Below are 26819 nucleotides of genomic sequence, written 5' to 3' on the forward strand. Positions count from 1 at the left end.
TATCATCTTTTTCTCCGTTCGTTCTTTCCCCCTTTTCTATAAACGCTCCGCCGTTGCGGCAGTCTTTTTCCTTCTTTCTTCCTTTAATTGCACGTTCGTGGTTCGATAAATCCTTTTTCCATTAATTTCTAGTCGAGAAAACAGTCGTTGGGCGAAGAATTTAAGCAATTATCTTGTATCGTGCGCAAAGTTTCAAAGGTAATTGTGAAAGATTTTTTTAAAAACGTCGATCGCAACGGATATCGTACTAGTTAAGGAACGGCAAAAGCAAGGCAAAGGTCTCGTAAAAATATGCACCGTTGATGGCTGCGTTTCAAAGTACTTGCCGAATAAGAAACAAAGAATTCATAAGATTGAACAAGTGCCGCTTGAAAAGATTATTGTTTAAAATTAAAAAATCGTTGCTTACGATATTTGGTAATATTGGCTATATAATATTAATAAAATTCGCTTAGGTGGAGATGTCACTTATCGTTAGTTGTCAAATAACCTTTAATATTGCATAGACGACTGCATAGACTGACGTTCCCTCGTTCGAAGCAATGTCTTTCTATCGATACATTTTCGACCGATAGTTTTTTTTTTTACGATTGACATTCACCAAGTGGTAAAAGTGGTCAAAGTGGTCAAAAACGAATGAAGAACGAATGTCCCGTCGAGCCGTAAAGTTAATTCGGTGTATCGTTGTTAACGGCGTGCGTGGCCGTAATGACGAACCAGTACCGTTTCCTCGGGGAAAGCTGATCGCGGAATCGACATGGGTTTCCCGGAAACGTCGGTCGAGAACTTGTGCCTCTGGTCGGAATAAAGCGACGCGGCGGCGTGACGTTCACGTGGTCACCGATTTTGCACGAATCCCTCCGCTCCTTTACATAATGCGTAATTAACGGTTATGTTGGATGTGTGTAACGCGTGTCGTAACGCGATGCAAGAGGGGAATTGCGTTACCGTTGTAATTTCGAGTTGAGAGTTTGCTCGACCGCGTGACCACGATTACAACTTGGAAATCGAGACTCGGAGCTGTTGTGACGGAAGTCACTTTAAAGTAGCAATAAACAGTATTTTTAAAGTTGCAATCGGAACGAGTAGACGGTACAAGCGAGTGAAAAAGCGTGCGTCGTTATGTTTGGACAGTGAGAGGTGATCTTTTTTGTGCGACGTATCTTTTGTGCTCGGTTTTAATCCGAAGTTAACTGACCGATCGAACGAGTTAACCTGATTTATCGCTCTATCTTGTCGTCCGTTTCTCTGCGAGATAAAAGTCTAGTTTGTACGTAGTACGGGCATATCCGGAAAGCAACGCATTCGTAGTTGGTTGCATCGGTTCGTTTTTAGAAATAGATACGCGATGTTCCCCGGAAATGGCACCAAGTTTAATACGAAAGTTATTTTTACGCGACAGAGATCCGTTCCGTTATGCGCTGTTTAATACTCCACGCTCGCTTCGATCTACGATACGTGACCTCGGAATTATATCTGACTCTTTGTTAATCTTTCATAATCATTGCGAGCTACGTAACGAGCAAATTGTACGCCGCTTTAGGATACTCATGCAGCAACCTACGGCTAACTTTAGAAGCCCTTTCACTCTAAAAACGCTCTTTGTCTGTGTTACCACTCCTTGAAAGTATTCGAACGTGTAATTTGGCTTCTATCGCGCTCTGAATGTTGTGATTTACCAAACGAGAAAACTCGTTTTTTCAGTGTACGATTTTATGAACGATCGTATATGAATCGAATTGGTTGTGAATTATATTTTATAAGGCTAATAATTAGTGGCAATTAATAGCAGAGAGCTAACAATTGAAACCAAGGCTGCGTACAGTTACATTTCGCAGATTTAACGAATAAATTTATTAGTAGAAAGAAAGATATATATATATATATATATATAATTGTGTAATTGCAAATTTCATATTTGAAATTCTAACGATATTTAATCCTGTAGCGCAGAAAGATAATTGACGTCTGAATTTATTAAGATGCTAACCTTTCCACTTTTTTCTCTCTCTCTTTTTTTAACGATATTACGAATTTTCTTGTTTTAATAGTTTTCGTTCTGTTGCGAAATATTTTCATCCTATCGTACTATGAACAGAATACATTTTATTCTCGAAGGCTTTACCACAACGCGAGGGATAACTTTTGGCTCTTACGATTCTGGGCGATACCTGAATCATATAAAAACGATCCCTAGCACCTGCTTCGGTAAGTAGAACGTCCCTGAAAAGTTCGAACAAAGTCTCTGTACGAAACGTAGGAACTATTGCGTATCACATAATGAAGAATATGTCCCGATTTTTGTTCGCCTAATAAACAAGAGTAATACATCTTCGCCGACAATTTTACAGGACTAAACAGGATTAAACATAGGACTTGGAAGATTTTCTTATCTTCTATCAATTTTGCCCAAAGTTTCTTACTTAACGAGTGCATCCGCAATTTTCAGAAACGTTTACAGTGTAGGAAAACCGTGTTTCCAAAGCACGAGGGTTACCTGTAACCAACCGAGCTTGCTCGAAAATAACCAGCGAGTTTCGTAGAACGGAGAAGTTGGCCCGCTTCGGCTGGCAATAAAATAGCTCGTCGATACGATCGGCTGACCATCCTGTATAAGGTGAATGGTGTGACCCTCGATGCTTCCCGAAGGCACGCGTTCTGATTCTTTTTCTCTTTTTCCGTTGCAGAGGCTTCAGCGTCAGCGTCTGCGGTTCGCAGCACATCTTCAAGCCAGTATCGGTACAGGCGATGTGGTGAGTCGAGTTTTTCGATATTTTACAGCTCATGCTCCGTGATTACAAAAACGTGACCTTAAACCGTTTTTTCAATTAGCGAAATAATGAAACGATTCCTTCATCTTGGATTTGGACGATCGTTATTATTATTAGCAGTTATATCTTACCACGTTGGCAATGACCGTTTCGTCGTGGTTACGAATAGTTTGGCGAATTTTTCATTGTAATCGTAAGAATGTTTAATTCGATCGAAAAGTTGCACGCGCCGTTTCAAAAATGAACGATTCGGTTGAAGAGAAATGGTCCCATCGCGGTATACTTAATAGCCGTGGCTAATAAATAACCTCGTATAATTACAACGGGATGGTCTGAGACACGATACGACACGACACGACACGACACGACACGACACCCACGGAAGACATATAGGGTCAGTCGATAGAACGTATGAAAGGGTTCGACCCACGTAGGCACGGGCTGCGATCGATGTTCTAAATGAAACTAATAATAAGCGCAGTCCTGTTGCACATGCAGACGCGTCTTTCGCTTTTTTCTTGCCAAGAAACCCATTCGTATTAACACGATTCACGCTCAAAAAGAGAGTAAACGTTTTCATGGAACTGTAAATTAAGCTGTGAGTGCTGAGAAAATTGTTTGATTATTCCGACGAATATCCTATTTTTGTCAACCAGATCTTTTTCTTTTTTTTGCGTTTTATATCTTATCGTAATTTTAGTCGATCGTATAGCTATAGGCTACAACTAACGAATGTACGATCCATAATTATCAGGCAAGCCATGGAACGTACGCTTTTGTGCACTTTATCTTGCTTTTTTAGTATTTTTCGATATTCCTACTGTATTCCTACTGTATTCCTACTGAATTCCTATTCCTACTGTTCATTGTCGTACGAAGATAAACTTTTTCGACGAAGCCTCGAATTTATATCATAGTATGTACATACGGAATAATAATTGTGCCGAACTGTTCATACCTTTGTACTATAGCCTCGTGGATTTGATTCAAGATCAAAGTTAAACTACAGAGTTATCACGAAGGTTATATCGCCTAAATTAATATCAATGCAATGGGTTACTAGGAATTTAGTAAAGAAATTAAGATTCGATCAAAGTTGCTTTAGTGGTCTGGAAAAGAAATACCTTATAGACTTGGCAACTCGATTATGGATGCTTTTACGACTAAACAGAAACGATAATGCCAGTTTGATAAAAATTCTATATAAAATCACTCCAATGGAATTTCTGATGGTACAATCCATCGTTGAAAAAAGAAAGCAGAAAAAATAGTGTAAAACGTTTGCGAAGCTTTATATTGGTTAAATGCCTATTGTTAGAATAGATCGCAGAATCTGGGCGAAGAAAAATCGTTTGTCAACGGAGACAGGAGGCTGGAAAAGAAGAATCGAAGCGCAACCGAGATGCTATCGACGCGGAAGAGGATCAAACTGAATGGAAGGAAAAATGAAGCGTGGGCCGTGGCTTAATTGGTCGGTATCGCAATTGTTTAATGCAGGACTGGACGAAGAGGAACTTTCTTACCTGCCCAACCTCTTCCGTTCGCGGATTTTTCAGCGCGGGTGAAAACACGCTTGCTCTGCCCACGTGAATTCTCTTCTTGCGATTGTTTCGCTATAAACAATGACCGGGAAAAATAAATTTTCAGGAAATGAAAGTTCGAGACGGAAAATTACCCATAATTCGATCATTTACCGATGAGCGAATCTTTTTTGTTTTACAATTTCCAACTAATAGTCTTTGAGTTTTAAGCTATATCGCTATGCGACAGTGTAATAAAGTTAACGATATTAAAGTTCGTGCCGCGAACTTTAGAAAGAACGAACCGTTTTAAACGTAAAGGCTTTTAGTTTTCGCTGGTGTAGAACACGTTGATTCGAAAAATAAGTTGGCTTCGTGTGGACACGATAAAGTGTCATTGACAAGTTGCAACAACCTTCGTGGCATCTATTGTCGGGAAACAGACGGTGTGAAGTTCGTCACGGCACCGGGAACTCCGTCGGTCTATCGTCGTTGATGTTGTCGTCGTCCTATTTTTGGAGAAGCCTCGTTGGACCCGACCATCATCGTGGTGGGGTTGCTCGCGACCATGGACCACCGGCCGCGCCATTTATGGGCGCGCTGCGTCGCGTGGTCACTTTGTATAATTCTACTTTGCAACCCCGAAATTACTCGCGTTCTTGTCACCCCAATTGCTACAGACATTATGCTCTCTGCTTTAACTTTCGACTCTGTTTTATCGAGCGTAACGTTATTATTAGTAGTAGCAACTCGTTCGATCGAACGTTTTCGATAGAATTTTAACAACGAATGAAAATTTATCAGTTTTTATTAGGATTAAAAAAATGAAATAAACGAACGAGAAAATTGTCGAATTGTAACGAAAAAAGTACGTATCGGAGGGACATTGGATCGTAAAAGTAGTTTCATCCTGGGACAATGATTTCCACTCACTCATAAGGAAAGTTCTCTGCTGATGAGACACTTGCCTGACAAATTCTAACACTTTCTCCCACGGGTCATGTTTCTCCGAGAAGTTCTTCGCCACACAGATTCAAAGAGTCAATATATTCAACGAGTTCTAGCAACAAGTCAATCTTGCTCGAACAGATAATCGAAAAACCATGCGATCAAACAAATTGACGATCGTTACATCGTCTGCATAAACGAGATAAACGAAAGTTAGCAAACCACTTAAACTTAATCTCTGTTCGGTTATTTGCAGTGAGTTTTCATTGACATATCGTGCATTTCAATTTTTAACTAATCAGTCGCAGTATGTATACACCGCTGTTATAAATCAAATATTTATCAGATTTGTAAACATACTGAAATATATGGAATATGTGGAATACGCTATAATTTGCCATGTTCGGAGCTATTTTTAAGAATGGAACCACAAGGAATCGAAGGATAGATCGATCGAAAGAAGATTTAATAACCCGGTTATCCGTGTTCCCACTCCCATTCTGCATTCTATCGAGTTATCGTAGTGAGCACGGTTTATGATCGAAACGCCATAGTTCTATTCAAATTCATATTCAAATAACGGTAAGAGACACACTGTGATTTACCAAGGATATACCACGATCGATGACTTATCAAGCTGGTTTGAAAAGCTAGCTTGGCTGACAGATAAAAACGGGCAGCCGTCCGATAGGATGCATCGATCTCTTTCCAAGATGTTCTCATCGATTTTCTTTGTCATGGCGCTACGGCTTGACACAGAAATCACGAACGAGCTGCTAACCGGCCCAATAATAGACAATAATAGGCAAAGAATATTAATTAATGCGCATAACACTGCATAATCCTGTCGCTGAAGAGGAAAAGGTAGAATCGAGACACGATGTTCTTTACGCCTGAAAAATTCATAATTCATAAATTATATCATTAGATCGTTTCGTAAGAAGAAGACACGTTGAATCGAGAGGCGGCGTATTCAACATCAACGAGGGATAAACAATTATCGCACCTTGCGATGGTATTTACATAAGTAATTAACGATCATGAAGGAGGAGGCTTGTCGAACTCGAAGGCAGGTGACTTATGGTTTTCTTAGCCCGTCTATACTTTCACTGTACTATCGCTGCTGCGCGTTGATTCACAATGCTGCATACTACGTATCTGTACGTTAGATAATCGATGAATAAACGGAGCGACAGCACAGAAAGAAAGTGTTGCTTCGTCGAGGAATTTCGAGCTTCGAATGTATCGCGAATCAAACGCGAGATTGAGAAAGATCGACGGAGAAAGAGATTCTTCGGAGCAGGAAAGTAGAGGAGGAACAAGGGAAAGGTTGTTCAGATCGTCATTGTTGCATACACTAGTCTGATATCTTTTAGTATATTTTTCGACAGTTCTCGAAAGCACGTTTTAATAGGGGAAATGTAACTTGAAATTACAAGATAATTCGAATTCTTAAGATTCTTTCTAAGAAATTTCTGAAATTTCAACGAATCAGTGTACAACGCGTTATTTCGTGTCATTTCTGTCACGAGCAGGTTCATCGAACCAACGGAACAAATTTGAATTAACTCTACCTGAGATTCAATTCATACACGAATCCCAAGCCTTGGTAAAAATTCTCAACGAACACGAACCAGACCTCAATTATATTTTTATCGCGGTTAATTAAATTTCAGTTTGCATTAAATGTAATTCGAGCTTTATCGGCGCTTTAGATCTTCTGGATCTCTAGATTATTAAATATAATTATTCGTCTGCGAAAGGAATACCGTTTACTATAGAATAAAGGGAGAAAGAAAGATTGTAAGAACTGCGCTTTATCCGTTTTGCAATATTCCTCGCGATAGATAATTGTGGTTTAGTTTAGATACAGAGGATTAATGCTACTTGTTTTTTTTTTTTTTTTTTTTTTATCAATTTATTTAAGCATTCGATTAACTTAAGTATTCTTTATCTAGTAAACGAATGTATGTTATTTCATAAATTTAGTCTCTAGTTCATAAATATCGTTTTATTGTATTCACCATGGATTGATTACTTACTTTTATTACGTACTACAATAAATATATATTTTACGTTTTGTGGAGTATCTTTCAAAACGATCGCCAATAGGACGGCCTAGTTTCTTTTAACAGTTATTTAACAGTTATTACTGTTACAGGATAGCCAGTTTGCTTTTGTTCAATTTTACGATTAGAACTATTCTGTACAATCTTGGCGTTTTTTCTCCTTCGTTTTGGCCGATAATGTCTAATTTCCTATCGAGTTTTCTTTTTTAATTCTATCGACGATCGATGGCGGCTGCAATTAGCAATGGCTCTAAACGAGTAGAAAATTGTTGGCTAATTACTTGGATCGTTAAGTAAACTGCAAACATGGTATGAAATTTGATTAGATACTTTTAACGATCCTGTTGCTTATTATACAGGATAAGCATCGTAATTAGAACATGTTAGTTTCCTCGTTTTTATTGGCATCGAAGAGGAAACGGTAAAAGAAAAGAATCTATTTAGGTATGGCCTAACGTCTGCTAATTTTAACCTTTGAGATAAATATAACGATGTAGCTGTGGAATGCAGTTTCATTGTATTAAACTAGCGATATTGTTTACGATATTTTACACGCGATTATCAGATTAATGTATTCAACGAAGTTAAGATGACACGAACAAGTCACAAGAGCCCGGTAAAATATTCCAAAGAAAGTAAATGAAAAAGAAATGTAATATTGTCGGTGTTTAAGCCTTGTACTGCGAAAAGCACGGTTTTATCTCAGTAAACGCTGGTATTACCTTTTGTCAAAAGCAACCGTATACCTTTTGTAGAAAGAAAATTTGTCATTTATAGCTCTAAACCTATTATCGTTAATGTGCGTGTAAAAATCATGCACTTGGCAAAAGATACGTGAGAAATATTTCACTATCAATTCCCAAGAGCTATAGAGCTATAGAGCTATAGAGCTATAGAGCTATAGAGCTATAGAGCTATAGAGCTATGGAGCTAAGTCTTTCTTAATCTTCTTCTTAATCCCGCGGTATTTCTCATTCTCGACTAATTCGAATTAACAGGCTGGCAAACTATGTGACAATTAATAATTATCAGTGTAACAGTGTAACCGTGTAACAGACGGTTCGCAAATCGAGTACATAAATTGCCGTGAAAATCTCGCGCGTTTCCTGCAACGTTATTCATCGTTCAGCATCCAGGTAGCCACTTCTCCGAGAAGGCTTCCCCTTAGTCCGGTTTTTATTCTGCCAGCGCATAAAAGATGTCGAGTTTGCCGGTTTCCAGGTCGCCACTAACAGGTTTGGGCGTGGTGACTGTCCAGAGATAAGTGTGTTCCTCTTTCTCGGGCATGCAAAACGTTCCACCTTCGATTCTCATTAACCATAAGCGTCGATTTCGATTACGGCTCTTATCCTTCGACTTCTTTATACCGTATCTCGACTCATTAACGCGACTATTTCCCCACTTTCTTCTTTCCCTTTCCGAATCCTCTTTTTAATCAGAGCAGGAAGAGCTTCTCGGATTAGCGAAGAATCAATGAACCTTGGCGAGTCTCGAACCGGTTTCCAGCCGGATGACGTTACAACGAAATGACACCTGGTTCCACGATAAGAGCCAGTGATGGCATCAACTTCGATACAGATGGATAGTTATTAATGCGAGTCAGTTATATAGCGATACTCGGAAAGAATTCTCTTATCCGAAGCAGCTTCGAGTCTGCTTTAAAGCCATTGTTTCTTCTTTTCGAACTATTCGTAAGTTATTCGAAACTTTCTAGATAAACACGAGGCTACTTGCAATGCATGTACGTACGCATACTTGATTCCATCGCTAATAAGATCCATCGATATTCCTCCATCTACTAGATATTCTCGATGGTCTGGTCGGACCTGAGATTTCATAGCTTCGGCCGAGCATTTCGTTGCTGCTTCTTTGCCGATTCGATTATAGGTTCGACGACCAGCGTGATATCGCGAGACGCAACTTTCGTCAGAGTCTCCTTTTTACGTCATCGCGAGAGACTCGTTCATACCGCGTGGCGTTCACCGATCTCTGCTGGCCGTTTTCACTTTTTGTCAGAGAAATCGCGGTGTCTGTCCCTGTACGCCACTGCACGCCACGTACCGAATACCTCTTGGCGGCGAGCGTACGAACCACGCCACTTTCCCGCTCATGGAAAAAAATATGGAAACTAATTTCATCCTGGAAACTGCCGGTCGTGTCACTCGAGCCGAGATATGCACCAGACGAAGATGGTCGGAATTTCTTTGTTGGAGATATCGTGTTGATCTGCACAGATGTTGTCCTACAATTAGAAATTGCGCGAACGAACTTTGAATCGTGCAAGAGCAGTTCGATTAGCCTGTTAACCGGATTCTCTGTTAGAAATTTTCCTAGACATGGCATTATCAGAGAATTATCAAGAAAGCGTCGATAGTGCCGAATTGGTTTACGCGCTGCCATTCAGAAGTAAAAAATAAGTCGAACGGGCGTTTTTGTTGGCTCGGTGAAACGACAGTGTCACGATCAGGCGCGATACCGAGAGGAACGATTTTTATCGGAGACCGTTCGGTGGGCGTGAATCGGCAACAGCTTTCGAAACTGGTTCCGCCTATCAAAGCGGCGGACGTCAATGGATAACAACAGGTTGCTGTACGTCGTATTATCAGAATAATACAGAACCGAGCCAGTGATAATGACAGCTGATGAAAACGGATCGGCACAATGGATCGTCGTTGATCGACGCCCATCGGCTGGCTCTGCCAACCACGGCCAACTCGCGCTCGTCCATCCTCCCGTGAACACTATAGTGGTCTATGTCTACTACGCACATAGGTATACCTACCTATACCTACTCTATATGCGTATACCAGCTCTGATTAATAGACTGTGGATGTTTATACAAGTTAAATACGCAAGGAACACACGATGTTTCTACACTTAAAATATCTATGCAGATATACGTGAAAAATATGCGCGTGCTATATACGAGCGTTATATATTTAACCCTGGATAATATCTAACTAACGTTTCGTAAAAATCGCAGCATTCGCAACGTTAGTAATAACGTTACTCGCAAGTAGCTCAGTTATCTAGGATTAAATACCAAATATCGTGTACGGTACGATATTTAACGATTGATTAATGTCGCAAATCTAATATATCAAATACTCTATGTACAATACGATATCTTATAAATCGCACGATATATCGCTTTTCCACGCGAACTCTGTTAATTGAGAGGATTCTTTTGCCTGTACGAGTATCAATCGCCATGTATGTGGCTGAACTATGACGACGAACGATCGTGACGTTTTTCTTCCGCTGCGTCCGATATGTTGCTAAAGTATCATCCTGTTATGATTACTTCCGTTTCATTGTTTGCCGCGTTTCAATTGAAATATCGATTGTATGGTCTAGCTGTGCGGACGATTGATCGTGTCGTTGTGTTCAACAATAACCTATTGTATAGATTCTTGTCGGATAAATTTTCCTGTTCTATCCGTTAAAAACGCAAATCTATTACAGGTTCTGTAATCTGTCGACGCAGGAAATACTTTTCAACGATCGAGGGTTTCGTTTCGAGAAGAAAGAAGGAACAAACGTTGGTAAATTTATTCGTACTACGGTAGACTTCGTTCATTCCCGATAAAATCGGCACAAGCAACGATTTCGATGTCATCAGTATCGCTATAGAAGCGTGAATGGAATAACCAAGTGATTAAATTTGAAATCACTGGCGGACGATCCTCCGGTTTGTTAGTTGACTGGTGAGAAAAGTGTGTACAGCGTTTGCCTCGACGGTAGAGAGACTCGGGGTAGATCGTTATCGACGGTAGTTAATGCAGCGACTACAGGCATTGTTGATGTCACCGGCTGTTCTCGCCGCGGCCCCGTGTGCAATAACGCGCATGTCACGCTATAATCGCTTCTATTCCTTTCACTGTTGTGACTACGACATAGAACAGGTTGCAGGGTTATAACACGAGGAATCGTGCACGCAGCTCGTTCAGCTTCGCGGAATAACCGCTCGTAAGCCGCGTTGTCACGATCTAGATCCATTCGCGGATCATTACGTCGGATGATCCGGGAGAATAGCTATGCCGTGCCGAGGCGATCGGACGGTGTGTTTCGTCGCTGCTGATGGACCTTCTTCGATGGGCGCTTTACTCGGCTATTTAATCTTTTATAACTATAAAGTATATGCCGTTAAGATAGCAACTATCATCCGTCCTAAAAGTATAGAATTGCGCCAGTACACGTTGCATGTTCATTTAAGACACAATATGTACTAAATATGTCTATTTTTTCAGAAAAATAATTGCAAGTTATCTAATTTTACTTTACGATTTCTATAGTACTAGTGGTGCCGCCTAACTTAACTTTTGGGTCTTAACTTGAGATCGTTAGGTCTTTTTTTAAAATAGCTGTCGGCAATTAAGAACCTAATACGTTCGGTCTAGATGCGAAACAAAGGAAAAGTAATACAATATTATTGGAAAAAAGTTGCATCACTTTTGAGTTAAGCGGTTTCGATGCTTTCCATCATTGTAAACGATTCGAAATGATTCGAAACGATTCGAAACGATTCGAGACAATGTGCTTCACTTTCGATAATCACGCTCGATCGTCTCTCGTTATCACGACACGCGAAAGCTCAGCGACCCGTTACCTACCCATTGTAAAGTGACGACCGGCAACAGCGGAGAAGCCGATCGCTGGCGACTTTCACGGTTCTTTTAGCAACGGGCCGGCACGATTATTTCTGGTCGGGATTGTTCCACTTTTGCGACGCGCCCGTAAACTTCTCGCGCTGCGAAACACGAAGAACGAGTCCGGCAACGCTTTGTAACTCGGTCGAATTACTCTATAGCCTCCTTACGATGCTACGACGAATTTCCTTCGACGATCGGAGCAAGAAACAACGTGCTTTATGATTTTCCTCCGTTCCACGTATTTTATGATCGCACCTGATGATCGTTCGTTGTCCGGGCATTATGCATGCACAGATTTCTAAGAAGGATTACAAAAAATTATCAACCTCACTTACTCATAAATTATAAGTTTCATGAACGACTCTGAGCAAAAATTTAACAACCCATCAGTCTCGCTTATCAGCTCTTTGTTCTCTCTACATTTATTTATTTATTTACGCCTTCATCGATACATTGTAGTTTTTGGATACAATCGATTGCCTTAAACCTAAAACGGTCTTAGATCATAAACGTAAAACCTGGGATCTACGACTTATAGACAGCTAACCTGTACGGTATGAACGACTTAGTTAGGAATTTCGATTAGGTTACTGTTCTTAAAAGTACTAAATTAAATGAGAGTAGAGCTACATGGGTCTCTCTCGGACTAGAAACGATCGTGTAGGATCCATCAAAGGTGATGGATCAATTCTTTCACCAGGAGTTTTCAAATCGATCGAGATTTTCGTTCATTGTTCAACATCGCTGTTCCTAGATCCATTGACCGATAAAACACATCCAAAAAGGAACTAGTCCAAGGTCAAGCCACGAAAAAATCAAGATCAACACACTTACGCGATATGCATCGACGAGCAAAACTTTCCTTTTCAAGGAACGATGATTAAATTACAAAATGTCGGAATGCTTCTCAGACGTCCGTCGTAGATCAAATCGAAGAGAAGATGGTAGATTCAGCGCGTTTCTCATAATTCAGCCATTGTTAGTATCAGCACTGGTGGTCACAGGTTGAATAAGTCCATATACCGTATGCGTGCTTCTAAAATGACTCACCTTCGCTTCGAAGATTGCACAAACGAAAAGCATAGTCGCAGGTGCGTCCTCTGGTGCATCGTGAGGTGCATCTGCCTCGTCAAACAGACTTCCATTGTTTCTTCGACGATAGCGAATGATTTATCGGAGATTATTGTTGTTCGATCGAATAAATATCCGACAAATATGAAATAGCAGACGTTGGAGGCGAAGCGAATTCTTGGCCACTGTTCGAACGTAATATTTGAAAAACAGTTATTCGAGCAATAGAAATAAACGTGCGAAACAGGTAAAATGGAAATGCGGATCTAACAGCCCCGTGACGATTCCGTGTAGCACGCGTACAGACTTTCAAGAAATTTGTCCGCGAAATGAGCGTAATAGCCCGATTTCTTAAGAAGCGTCGATAACGAGAACAACGATCTGTGTGACAATTCCCCGAATTGTAAAAGACTGCGACCCACGCGCCTAAAGTCTCCAACCAGTGGACTTGTAAAACTTCGCCCAGGTCAAGATCCACTTTCTTTTCCGCGACGGGAGATTATGCTCCTTTCTCCGGTTTCCGGTACTGGCGTTGTTGCGCGTTGTTGATGAGACTGGTCTCTTTTGAACACGCGAAAAAAAAAAACCGCCGACACATCGACACACTAAATATGGCTGGAGTCGGTCGTTTGTCACGACCCCACCACTCGGCAAAGCCTGTCCTACGCATACTATTCTGATTTGCCAGATCCTACGATTCGATCGGAGCTTGTTCCGCCAGTCGACGGAACGTGGCCGTGCTAAGAAAAACTCGTCGAAATTTAGACTCTCAGCGTCTGTTGATCCTCGAGCTATAGACGTCTGGTTTCTCTGACTGCTCGTGGTCTTCCCAACAAACACCGGATATTCGGAAGTTTCCCGGCTATGTTTTGACAAGCATTTCTTCTATTTTCAACCATGGGATACTCTTTGAACAGATATTACGAGCTTCGTTTATGCGCGACGGGAAATCAGTTTCTATTACGTATACACGTGAGATCGACGAAAGACATAGTAGAGGCGACGTAATTTGCGCTGGACACGATTTTATAATCGGTAGCTTGGGATAGTTCTAAGCATAAAAGCCGGCTGTGAAAGCCTTCTAGTTTTTATCTAGAATTGGTTCGATGCAAGACTATAGTCGACTCGAAGAAGAGTGTTCGGAGTGTTAGGAAAGCGAGTAAGACGCTGGAGCCGGAAGTCGGTTGATTCGACCGAGTTCGAGGAAGAGACGGGTCGATGAGAAGAGAGAGGATCGCTCTTTCGTTCCTAATGCCGAACTGTTAGTTGGTCATCCGCGTTGCGAAAAAGGATACGTGGAAAACTGATGCGAATTCAGCATCAGAGCGGGTAGCTTGGATTTACCTGGAATCGAGCTGGAATCAATGTTGGAACAAAGCCGTCGGAACTAGTCTGAAAAGGGGCAATGGACTCTTTAACCGGGGCGGTCCGATGACCTTGACGAGAATAACTCACAAGGCCGGACATCAGCCTGAGAGGAAACATGGTGACGCGTGGTTCCGTTTACGTGGCGGTTCTCTTTGTTTTGCCTTTGATCCTCTGGGTCTTTGGAAACCATAGAAGAAGCAAGATCCTCGCTGACGTCCTGGAAGCCGCTAGGTAAGAGCCCTTGCGGAACTCTGTCGGGTTTCCTGTCATTGTTGGATTTCCGCGAAGGAATGTAGCCAGGGAACACGCATTGGTGATGCGTTAGCGAGATGTGGTGGATGAACGATGTTTCTGTAATGAACGTACATATCTCGTGTACATCGATAGCAACGAATGTGGCATGCGACGTGTTGTTTAACTCGAGTAGCACGATAGTACTGGCTTCGGTGGATCGTAGGTAGCTATATTATAACAAGCGTGTCGAGATAAGCCGGTTAATTTTTAATCTCTTCAGAGTCGAATTCTTTTTACCCTTGAGACGAATATCTCTTTTATTAGGTATTAACGGTAGAAATGAAAATTCTCACGAGCCAGTCTTACCGTAAATAAAGCGTGTTTATCGCGTAATTGATAATTTGCTAAAGAACGATACTGCGTACACACAAGCGTGCAACGGTTGAATAGTTTTTTTCTTCCTTTGCGTATCACGAACACACGGTGTTATAAAGCGCTAATTCGAGCGGAAAGGCGTAAATATCCGAATATAGGAAGCTCGGAAGGGTAACCGCAATTGCATCGCTTGAGTCTTGAGTAAGCCTTTCCAAATAAGAAATTTCAGGCAGCGCGTGACCCGCTCGGATTTAGTATTTTTATTCCACTGGACTATTATGTCTCAGGTATTTCAGCGTGAACGCGATTCAGCATGTGCCGTTGCTCCGATATTCTTTGTCCTTTCGTACGCCGATCCGTTTTATGCTGCTCTTTCTCTTTCCTCTCCGTTGCTCTGGCAGCTGGCCAGCCGGGAATTCGCCCAGGAAAATATGCGCGTGTAACGAAACGTTCTTCTCGGGCTCGGTGCACTGATCTTTTTGCGATTATCGCCTTCCGTCTCGAATTTTTTTTTTTTTTTTTTCTTTTAGTAAAATAACGCCGATACGCGAAACGCAGACGTATCGGACGTACGATAGGTTAGACAAAGGTATCAGTGGATTTCGAACGAGATAAAATTACGAGAAGGAATAATATTAAATTATCATAGATGCCAAGGGAAGGGAACAATATTACGAAATTGTAAAAGCAACGTTTGAGTAATTTTTAAATTACAGCGGTAACGATTACGTTGCAGATAATGGTATGAAAAAATTGATCGTTGGAAAAGGTGCACGGAATATATCATGTAGAGATTATTCTTATTCAACGTTAGATGTATCCAAGAAATTATGCGCGATTAAAGCTTTAATTGCGAAAACAGCATGCATCTACCCGATACGATAAAACACTCTCACTTATCCGCAACGAAGATACCCTGCTCTAACTAATTGCCCATCTAACGGTCTGCTTTGCTGTGGAAACAATTCCTCCACGATAAAACAGTGTTGCTTCTAAAGCGCTTTCACCTGTTCCTAGTTACAACTAGCTTTATAATTATGCAAATAGTAGCATTCAGTTGTCGGTACTTGGGACAAAACTTGTCAAACCGTGCGAAAGCACTAGGTTCGCCCAAAACGATTCTCTGAGAATTTGATCGAACTATCTGTGGAAATGTGGAAGGGGATCGAAAGACGGTTCTATAAATATATTCAAGTCCATTTCCTTAGTCAGCGTTAACAGGTTCGCAGTAAGTTGAATTCTCGTCGACTCTTGTCGATTCTCGTCGTCTCCGATCAATTAACCGCATAACGGATGGACGGCGACGACATCGAGTTGGATTCGTGGCCGAGCAATCGAATCGTCATTGCTTGCTTCATCGGCCGTTCCATTTAGGATCACCCGATGACGCGACACATTATAATTACGATGCTACGCCTCGAGTCTCAGTCCCTACCGTGCTATCGTCCTCGCTTGTTGCGCAAACCGACAGAACGTCCACTTGCAATTAATCGATCGTCCGTGATTCGTCGTCGTGTTTTTTACGCTACGTTTACCTGAACGTGAACACGTGGACGTCGAACGATACCAACGTGTAAAGCATTCTCGTAAGTTTGATCAGTATCGGCGAATAGAAAATTCGACGAGCCGAGGATTCTTAATCGCACTATCGGTAAACATAAATATGTTTTGTCATACCTTATCGTTCCGATCATAAGCCACAAGCCTAAATTCATGTTACTTCGCGATAGAAATATCTCCGTATAAATAGCTTTCCTCTATTTCTATCGCATTAATACGACGATCTATCAATGTCTGACGTTCCATCTTTATCTTCGCACACAAGCGTAAGACGTGTAGAATTTCTATGCAGAAGAAAGATTCTGTTCTCGAAAGCCGCAATTGGCATCGGCCAAGCTGAACCAGGCTATCGACAGAATCGGTACCGGTTAAATGTGAACGCGTTACGTAAAATGTTTAATTATAAATACGCTTACCGTCCTCGTCGTTGAGGATCGTTGTCACTGTTGTCAGTTACGCAAAACCATGCGAAGGCTTGTTCTCGATCGACAGGGCGAGGAACGACGTTAAACCGACCAGACCTCTGACGGTCTTGGCATGGCTCGCGTCGGAAGCATAAAAAAGCCGGAAACGGTTTTATCTAATCACTGTGCAAGAAGCGGAAGGGAAAGGTCTACACTTACTCGACGATCCAAGTGTATCGTATGCTATCTCTAGATACCGATAAAAATAAACTGCCTCTTAAGCGTACCTCGTGGTGTCTAAATTTAATTCTACGTACAACGAGGCACGAAACTCGCGTTTTTCTGGATGATATTCTAACTCGAAGTTGATCCGTTGATTCATCTGCTTCGCAGACCCTACGATCTCGGCTCGTACGCAACGTCGTAACGGTTACGAAACGCTCGATACTAAGATTTTTAAGGCCACGTTCCCTTGGGGCTGTACGAGCAAAAACGTCTACCAAACGTAGGTACCGCGGATTTTCTGCGTTATCGATCGCTCTCGCCGTTAGAACGATACTTGCCATAATGACGCAAGAAAGTATTAAGTGTTTTTCGAATAAAAGAGTTAATAAGAGCTGTTATTACCTTTATCTACCCAGTTGGGTATAAATCGCATTGCTAAATATTATAAATCTACATACGATACTTCCCCTCGTTGTAACATGGAGCGATAATTTTTACGTGTAAAACTTTTACGTAATCTCGGTGTTGGTCATTTAGGGAGCGCGGGATTTCCAACATTTTACAAGCAAGCTTCGATCGTTGGAAGCGAACCACGATGAATTCCTGTCGATTAGGCATAAACCACGCCGCTTGAGGCGGTCGTTTCGTTGGTCAAAAAACTGCTGATTGTTCGAAAAGTTACCTCACAGTTGCCTAAGAAGTTAGTTTATACCGAATAACAGATCACCAAGTTACGTCACGATTCTTAAATATCTTGCAACATTCGTTCCGCGCTTGTGAATCGTGAGAGGATTTCTTCAGCTTCGGTTCCTTTATTACCTCAGCTTCGCTTTGATACATTTCTTCGACTTTCCTCCGATTATTACAGAAACGTTATACGTACTACGCTTTTGGAAATGATGGAAAATAAGATGAGACAAAGTAATTTTGGGTGAAAGGTAAGGTGACTGGGTAAAGGTGATTTTTTCCCAAAGGTGATTAATTATAGAAGCATGTTGTTTGTTTGCGTATATGAAACTTGGAGAATGTTACGTACATCGTTCAAGTATTATCGTACGTAAATGGTCTCTATGTAGCTATGTAGAATAGCACAGCTCGAAATGAATTAGACAGAAGGACAATAAGGATGAAGGGGAAACATGCGCATGCACACGCCGTCAGGTGCAAACGAATCGAATCGTTGGACGCTTAACCACAGCCAACTGGTTATCTTTATCGTAGAGAAACGATGCGATCGTCCGTCTTGTGCCGTGTTTATCGCGGCTAATCTGTCGTTAGCGGTTTCCTAGGTTTCCTAAGGAGCGTGGTTCGTAAGTTCTCCTACCAATCGCGTCACAATACGATCTTCTTGGGTACGGTGCGTGCGCTCTTCCTAGATATCTGGATCCTCGGAACGTTATGACTTGGATTTTCACGGGAATTTCCGACCGACCGGTTTTTCCTTTCGTCGTTTCATTGACGGGCGTGAGAAACCCGCGAACCCATAGCGAGAACGCTGGCAAAGAAAACCAAATCGCATTCTGGCTCTGCTAAAGTTCAGCCACAGTCGTAAAGGATCGACTTAGCATCGGTTCAAAGAATGTTATCCGCGATGAAGTTTTATGACGAAAGATTTCGAGTTTGATGCTCGATGACGATCTTGCGCGATGCATAATACTGTTACTTGAAAGTGTCTTTCGCGTTTAATAGATTCGATAGATTCGAGTAGATCGAAGTTTTCTTACTGCCTAAGCGCGTGAATGTCTATACGTTGCTTCTCCTTTAATAAACATTGCTCTCGCTAAACTCGCCACACTCGTATTTATTCGAGGCCGTTACAAATACCGATTTAACATTTGCCTTATATCTTAGGTTAAGAAGAGCTCGACTCGATGAAAACTTATGTTGAGAGATCTGTTAAGTTATGTGGATCGTCGCGATTCCTGAAGAAAAATAAATATATAGTTAGGACTCGCGATGTGAATTTACGACGCGATTCAATTATGCATATATTTATTTATTTATCTTATAAGACGCGTAAGGATCTCATTGTGCAATCGACTATTGAAAAATCCATCAAACGTTGGCATTCCTCGACATTTCGCGCAAACCTTAAGGTAGAAAGGGAACTTTCTATTATTCCAAAAAAAAAGACCGCAATTCGCTGCGATTAAGCCGAGGTAAAAGAAACAAAATATGTATATGCATCTAATATCAGCGGCCATTAATATGTCAACTTTGATCGCCACTGACGATCGAGACTTGTCGAAAGTTTACACGCGATTACATCGGAAAAATATCAATGGGGAAAGAACGAGTCAAACGACAACCTTCGAAATTTAATCGAAAATTAAACGATCAACTGGAATCGTGTAAGAGGCAAGAAGAGGAAACGTTCTCTCTTCGTACGATATTTTCTACTCTCTTTGTCCTACGGTCGAACGATCACGATGAGTGATGACAAAATTTTGTCATTTATCAAGGTAGCCAGACATCGTTGCGAACATTTGTCATTTGCGCGTTGTTACGTTTTCAATGCAAAAACCGGACTGCTATTCGAGTAGAAATGTTCGCAGATAGATCTCTCTTTGACCAGGTACGATCATCCAACGATACACCGACAATTTTGTCATCCGTTTAACCGAGACTGAGTTCGATCCGAGACTCCAGGAGTCTCCGATTCATCGTTCAAAGGAGAAACGAAAGGATCTTTTGAGATATTTGCGAGAAAATATCGATAATCAGTGGCACGAGATTAATCTGGAATTATGCCGCAGACGGAGAAAAAGAATAAAGGCGGAAAAGAAGGAGAAGGGAAAGATAGAAAGAGATGGAGAGGGAAGTTACCTGTTAGCTTTACTCAGCCGGGCCCAAATCAATATCGATATCAAATATTACGAAACGGCTGATATAATTGCTGCTCTTATCGAACAATGTTCCTTTGTTTCGCCTGAAACTTTGTGCACTTTGAGTAACTTTATAGCGCATATATCTTAGATACTGCGAAGCTTTTATATATCATCTGGTTGATATGGTTTCCGTATTAACGACTCGATAGGAACACACTGTTGTAATTTTATCGGTTACTGTCTTAACAGCGAAACGATTACGCTTATCCGTTTAAAGCGTCGGCATTTTCCAGCGATGTCCGTGAAACGGGAATGCAATCGCCGATACAAACGTACAGAGCTCTGAATAATATATTTAATCGTTAAAACACGATCTTCTTCATGGCCGATTGCTTGAAAATGTAAAAATCGCAATTTAAAAGTTGCAGCGTAGAAAGTGTAAAAGTGGATAAACGGAATCCGGTTATAGATCGAAGCTGGCGCGAAATATTCCACTGTATCGAAGTAAAATCATACGAGTCGTGATACGAAGAACAAATTTCTTTTATCCCGAATATAACGATCCCGAAGCACCGAGAAAGGAAAGACAACCGTGTATGTATGTTGCTGTTGCCTGGAAGCGGAAGCGGTTTGCGTTCGAGATAAGTAATTCTCTTTGACCACTCGGTCTAAGCTTTGCTTCGTCACCGAAAAGTCGACGATGACTTCTTTCTCACCTCTTTGAGGGAATGCACGTATAAACCTTTCGCGATTACCGTGCTGAGATGTTGTTTTCGATCAACGATAAGAGACGCGAGAATCCCTCGATCTTACCGCGATGAAACATTCCATCGAGTTTTCGGACTTTCTTGCAGCATGGTAAATGGTTTCATGATGGTGATCAAAGCTTTCCTAGATAAGGAGGCCATCTGTAAAATGCTCAGACTTGCAGAATGATAGCAAGCGATTATAATAATTTGAAATTTTCATGCGATTTTTGTACAGGTCGGCCTTGCAGACGTTGCACAAAGTGTCGAGTAAGGCACGCGAACAGAACTACTTCCTGGGTGGGCTGTCACACGACTGGGTCAGTTACTATGAGCAACGAATCGAGAGCGATCGCTCGTGTCTTAACGAGTGGCATACTATGGACAACCTGGAATCTCGAAGACCACCGTCGCCGGACAGCGTACGCACCAAGTAAGTTCGTTAATTGCCATCTCTGGTATATACTTTATAGGATTATTTACGCCATACTGCTTATGTTAGAGCGAATTCATACTTTTCTTTTCGGCTCGACTAAAAAAAGTGATACCCCCGGAGTAAAGATTTTTTTTATCCCTGAAATATTGTAATGTGTATTCTATTTCGGACGTTTTGGCCTTTTTCGTTTCTAAATATGTATTCGTTGGCGACAGACCCAGAGAAAGGGACGAGACTGAGCGCGTGATCCGATCGACGTTGAAGGAGATCATGATGTCCGTGGACCTCGACGAGGTAACCTCGAAGTACATTCGAGGTCGTCTCGAGGAAGACCTCGACATGGATCTCGGGGAGTTTAAGCCATTCATCGATCAGGAGATGCTCACCATTCTGGGTCAGATGGACGCGCCGACTGAAATATTTGACCACGTTTATCTAGGAAGCGAGTGGAACGCAAGCAACTTGGAGGAGCTCCAGAAGAATGGGTGAGTCCCTTTCTTCCCGTTCTACATGGAGATCCTTCCGTCCTTTTAGCTTTATTCCGTTTTGCAGTTGACCATTCTGTCCATTTAAGCTCGCGCTGTTTACTCGAGGACCACCTCGTTTCTCCAATTACAGTAGAGTAACGTTAAATTCGAATATATCGTAATAACGATTTATCTCGTACAAATATTCGTTCCATTGTTATCGAACCGCCAAGGACAAGTTTGGCTACGTACAGATCGATAATAATTCACAATCATCTCTGAATAATCTTTCCTATACTAAAAATTCTTTAATATGCAGTGTCAGGCATATCCTGAACGTAACTCGAGAGATCGACAACTTCTTCCCCGGGATGTTCACGTATTTGAACGTACGCGTGTATGACGACGAAAAGACCGATCTGCTGAAGCACTGGGACGATACGTTCAAATACATCACGAAGGCAAAGAAAGAAGGTTCGAAAGTGCTGGTGCACTGTAAAATGGGAGTGTCGAGATCTGCCTCGGTAGTGATCGCGTACGCGATGAAAGCGTATAACTGGGACTTCTCTCAAGCCTGGAAGCACGTCAAAGAGAAACGGAACTGCATCAAACCTAACAACAGCTTCCTGCTGCAACTGGAGACCTATCAGGGTATACTGGACGCGATGAAAAACAAAGAGAAGCTTCAGAGGTCCAAGTCGGATACGAACTTGAAGTCTCCTACGTCGACGAAAGATCAGTCGAAGAAAGAGGAAAAGTCTGGCAACGTGGACAATGATTTGCAAACTGTATCGGGCTTTGAATTAAAAAAGACCAGCCAGAGGCCGAAAAGTTGGTCGCCGAATGTGAAAATTAGCGAAACCATGTTGCCTTCTGGTACGTTTACTGCTCGTTTAATTCCATTTTATTAAATTTGGCATGCTATCTTTTTTTTTATAGTTATGTTTATATCGTAATCTCGAACTCGACCTGTTTCCGTTCCGTTTTAGTTCCTCTTTCGCAGTCCCTGGAAAGCATCGATAAGACAGGAAGCACGGAAGTGACCAGAGAAGATCTGCTACGTTCCAACAACCAGAAGACCAGTATGTCGCAAGAAGCTCGAAACGTTTTGATGCCATGTGGCAACGGACAATCCTACAGCGTATCTCAAAACAAAATCGTCCACCTACCAGGTCCCTCGCCAGACACTCCGACCGTGAAGAAACGAATTAGCAAGTTAGAAACGCAGCAGGGTCAAAGGAGGAAAGGATTGGTGCTGAACCTGACGAATCAATTCGAATCAGTCAGCAGCAAGCCATCTTCTCCGAGTTCTGATTCGGACGGCGGGAAACCGTTGCCACAGAGTCCTATCTCTGAACTAAACGAGAACGGACTCGGTATGCAGAAGCCTTCGTCGGAAGCTTCGTCTACGGTGGCAGTGAAGCAAAGCGTGTGGGATCCCGGCGAGAAACAAAGCAAGAGAACGGAAGTCGGTAGTAATAGTGAATGTCTAGTCTGGACTGCATCATCGTCCGATGCAACATGTACCAATTCGTGTAGTAACGCTAAGACTAACAGAGAAGTGAGTGCGGAGAGTGAGTGTATCGCGACGACCGCGGCGACCACGACAACGACAACGACGACAGTGTATCCTGGTACGTTAACGCGAAAGACCAAGAAGGACGGTGACCCGTTTAGTACTCACGTTGACCGAGTGTTCGATCGTGAAGAAAGGCAAGGCGAGCCGGTTACGAGAGACTCTCCGAGCCGACAGAGCTCATGGAGCAGTTACGACAGTGCCGTAGTCCTCGACAACAATTCGGTGCACAGCTCCTGGGCCACGTTACCGTCGAGGAACAGTTCTTGGGGCTCGTACGACATGCGGCCTTCGGATCTGCTCGGACCCAGTGGCCTCTTCCCTTACGACAAGGAGGAGATACCTTGGCACCCAGGCACAGTGAAACGTACCAAACAAAAGCTCGAGGAGAACACCAGCTCAGGGACGGTGAAACGCGTGTGCACGCAAAACTCCGACACAGAAGAGAAAGACAGATTACCAGTTGAGGAAGAATCGTACAATCCGGTACTTCTTCACCATACCGCGTCGCCAACGCCACGAAGGAGGGATTCGTCGCCTAGCCAGGAACACGGTTTGAAAGTGGATCCTGCTAGAAATTCTCCAAGTCCTATCAGAGGAATAGATATCACACCAGCGTCGATTCGTCAAATTGGAAGACTATCGACGAGCGCTCCGGCGCCATCTTCTCTCTCTTCGGACTCGGACTTACCCCTATCCTTGAGATCCTGCAGGTCAGAGAGCGAAACATCCAGCCCGTGCGTGGTCAACACTACTCAGTGTCTTTCGGTGAAGCAACACAAGATGGTGTTGGAGAACCTGAGTAACAAATCTATATTTAACAAACGTTGTCTGTCGGTAGACGACTCGCCAGACGCCGAGTGTCCACGAAGTACCTCCGGTATCGTAAAGAATCTCAAGAAGGAATTCGAGGCGAAGTCGACGAAGCCGGAAAAGAGTCCGGAGAACAGCTTCGAGAACGACTCGCCGATTACCGTCTGTCGACCGAAAAGGGACGTGAAGATCAGAAGTTTGCCCTCCTCACCGGTGATTCCCCACAACGAATCGAAGATTCAAGCCCCGTCCGAGATCAAAGAGAAAGAGAAGTCGAGCGTCGACTCGATGACGGCTGCTACACAGGACAACTTGGAAGACAGGTCGGTGAGAGTTTTGGTTGGTAAGTACGAGGTGAAGCCCGAGTCCAGGAAGTCCTCGGAGATCCAGCTGCGTGTGCACAAAGACAAGGATTGGGAGTCGATGGACTCACAACACAGCAATAAGTCGAAAATTGGTGTAGAATATAGTAGGAGGTCTGCACCGATCATGATTAACAATCATTCATCTGCTCCTCTGTTCAATGAAGCGCCGGAAGCACCTGGCAGGCCACCAGTCCCATCGGCTGGTGTTGTGGCAGCTAGTAAGAAGCAGCAACAGCACGGCAGGACGCATCCTCTTGCCAGGCTGCAGGTCAGGCCTAGGCACAGCAGTCCGGTATACAACACCATGTAAAAAAGGAAAAAAGAAAGGGAAACGTTTACGCGTTTAATTGTTTCTCTCTCCCATTGAGTCGAATCTAAGCGCTCGTACCTGAATGCATGGGTATGTTGCGTTGTCGTGGCCACGATGTGAAACTGTGTGATCTCTATTTGATGCCAACGAGTCGAGGATCGTTTCTCTTCGAGCTCGACGACTAAATCGACGGGGACACAGGATTTTTCTATAGATTCGTTTCCCACCATCTCTTCGATGTACAATTCTAATCTTTGCGAGAACGTCCTATACTATGCTGTGCGACGATACGACAGAGCACCCGTATTTTTTCGATGCTTCTTCAAACGGACACGGTGTACAAGCTTCTCGTATCTATCTGGCAAAGCCATGCTTGTGTGTGTGTGTGTGTGTGCGTGCGTGCGTGCGTGAGAGAGAGAGAGTGCAAAATCATTTGCGATGTTTTTGTGTTCGTTAGCTTTCGTGTTATTGTTGGAGCAAAATTTACACGGTTTGTATTCTTTAATTCCTGTACGAGCAAGTATTAATTATTTGCGATGTCAAAGAACAGCCCGAATAATAGCTTCCGAGAAACTACGTTTTGTCCAAATTTTTAGGTAGAAATTGATGTGAATTAGAAATTAATTGTATTTATCACCGCCATCATATTTAAACGCTACATATTATGTATTCGTCCAGCAGAGTATGTTCGCGTGGAATATTTAATAAGCAGTTTGATAAGCAGATACATAGTTGATAAGCGAAGTGAAAATGAAAAAGGTAGAAAGACAAAAGAGAAACGACCAGTTTCTACGTTGGTATAGATTTCAAGGGATATCGAAAAGATACAAGTGCCTTGTCCTACCGTCAACGACTGTATACATATAATTGTAAAAAGGCACGTTCAAGGTCCTTCAACGTTTTATGTTCCTTCTCCGTCAGACGTGTCCTTGGCCTGCTCTTAATTAGTTCAATTATTTTTTAAGCTGGAAATGCAACAATTCTCGGAGGACGCGGAAAACACTGTTATTCCTACGACGTGTCGTCACCTAATAGACCTAATATGGGCTTGGAATCAAACGTGATGTGTTGTGCATGCGGGGATGTTGCGCAGAAGTTGGAGCCAGCGTATTCTTGAATCGTGACACAAGATAGCGTCGGCTCCGGTCAGGCTGTGAACGAAAGGTCCGGGCCTCGCGTTATGTACTAAAATATCGCTCTGACTCCTCCTTCTGCTGTCTACGTTGTGATCGCCGAGGCGTATGCAAGATACAGATTCTATACATATAAAGAGACACACCTCGGAACGACGACGTGTAACGTTTAAGCTGTACTATTTAGTATTTTAGAGTGAACGATGTGATTAGAATGGTGCACAGTATGCGAGGAGAGACGAAAGTAGCAACCCCCTGCCCTCCACTCCCCTTTATCCCGAGGGGAGCTGCCTCGAATCGTTTGAACAATTCGACCGGTTCTTCTACTCTCTTTATACTCATGTCAGTTTGTATATCGTGTGTAAAGCATCGTCGCGTGAATCCAATTTCTTTCTTGTATATTTCATTTTCGCTTTTCAGTTCGATCGTCCTGTCTTGTTTCTTCTTCTATTCTTCTCTTACTGTTCCCACTTACCCTCTCTATGCTCTTTGCTCCTTCTCCCTTTTTTCTTCATTGACCAGTGACGATAATTGTTTATCGAAGATTTTACCGCAATTGCAATTTGAGAAAGTACAATGAGAAACGCGGCTCGATATCAACGTTCGTCGTTCTTAGACATATCATCGGACCGTTCATTCTTATTTGCATTCGCAAAGCCATGTCGACCAATTTTATACTACTGTCCTAATATTGATGATGATGATCATTATGATGAAGATGAAAATGATGATGATAATGATAATAATGGTGATGATTATGATAATGATGATGGTGATGATGATGATGATAATGATGGTGGTGATGATGATGATGATAATGATGGTGGTGATGGTGATGATGGTGATAATGATGGTGATGATGATGGTGATGGTGATGGTGATGATGATGATGGTGGTGATGATAAGAGCGATGATGATGATGATGGTGATGATGGTAATGAAGATGGT

The 26819-nt window shown here is 42.4% G+C and overlaps 2 protein-coding genes across 7 annotated transcripts in view; one reads left to right on the top strand and one right to left on the bottom strand.

Moving 5' to 3' along the window:
- Positions 1–26277, top strand: part of LOC122570479 (protein phosphatase Slingshot homolog 3) — a 72531-nt gene extending 46254 nt beyond the window's left edge. For 5 of the 6 annotated variants that reach the window (XM_043732843.1, XM_043732841.1, XM_043732844.1 and 2 more), the window contains 5 exons: positions 2688–2753; positions 21010–21204; positions 21423–21692; positions 21994–22550; positions 22664–26277. In XM_043732843.1, the coding sequence (XP_043588778.1) occupies positions 2688–2753; positions 21010–21204; positions 21423–21692; positions 21994–22550; positions 22664–24738 (3163 nt within the window). In that variant the 3' untranslated portion in view covers positions 24739–26277. Of the gene's footprint in view, positions 1–2547; positions 2618–2687; positions 2754–21009; positions 21205–21422; positions 21693–21993; positions 22551–22663 lie in introns of those variants that run through there. The other variant, XM_043732847.1, reaches the window with a different exon arrangement.
- Positions 11541–15423, bottom strand: LOC122570482. Its single transcript, XM_043732850.1, has 3 exons — positions 14376–15423; positions 13011–13216; positions 11541–12951 (listed from the first exon to the last, which is right to left on the bottom strand). Exons 1-3 carry the CDS (start codon positions 14514–14516, stop codon positions 12930–12932), a joined length of 369 nt encoding a protein of 122 aa, XP_043588785.1. The 5' UTR covers positions 14517–15423; the 3' UTR covers positions 11541–12929.
- Positions 26278–26819: the final 542 nt, after the last annotated feature.

This window comes from Bombus pyrosoma, linkage group LG9 (genome assembly GCF_014825855.1).
Source record: "Bombus pyrosoma isolate SC7728 linkage group LG9, ASM1482585v1, whole genome shotgun sequence".
NCBI classification, from domain to species: Eukaryota; Metazoa; Arthropoda; class Insecta; order Hymenoptera; family Apidae; genus Bombus; species Bombus pyrosoma.

Bases quoted from the DNA above. Each gene is read 5' to 3' on its own strand.
- LOC122570482 (XM_043732850.1), bottom strand. From the start codon at position 14,516: ATGTTTCCTCTCAGGCTGATGTCCGGCCTTGTGAGTTATTCTCGTCAA. The intron at 13,217-14,375 runs GTAAATCCAAGC...ACGTTCGAACAG, and splicing joins TGATTCCAGCTCGATTCCAG to TGGCCAAGAATTCGCTTCGC. The intron at 12,952-13,010 runs GTGAGTCATTTT...TGTGACCACCAG, and splicing joins GTGCAATCTTCGAAGCGAAG to TGCTGATACTAACAATGGCT.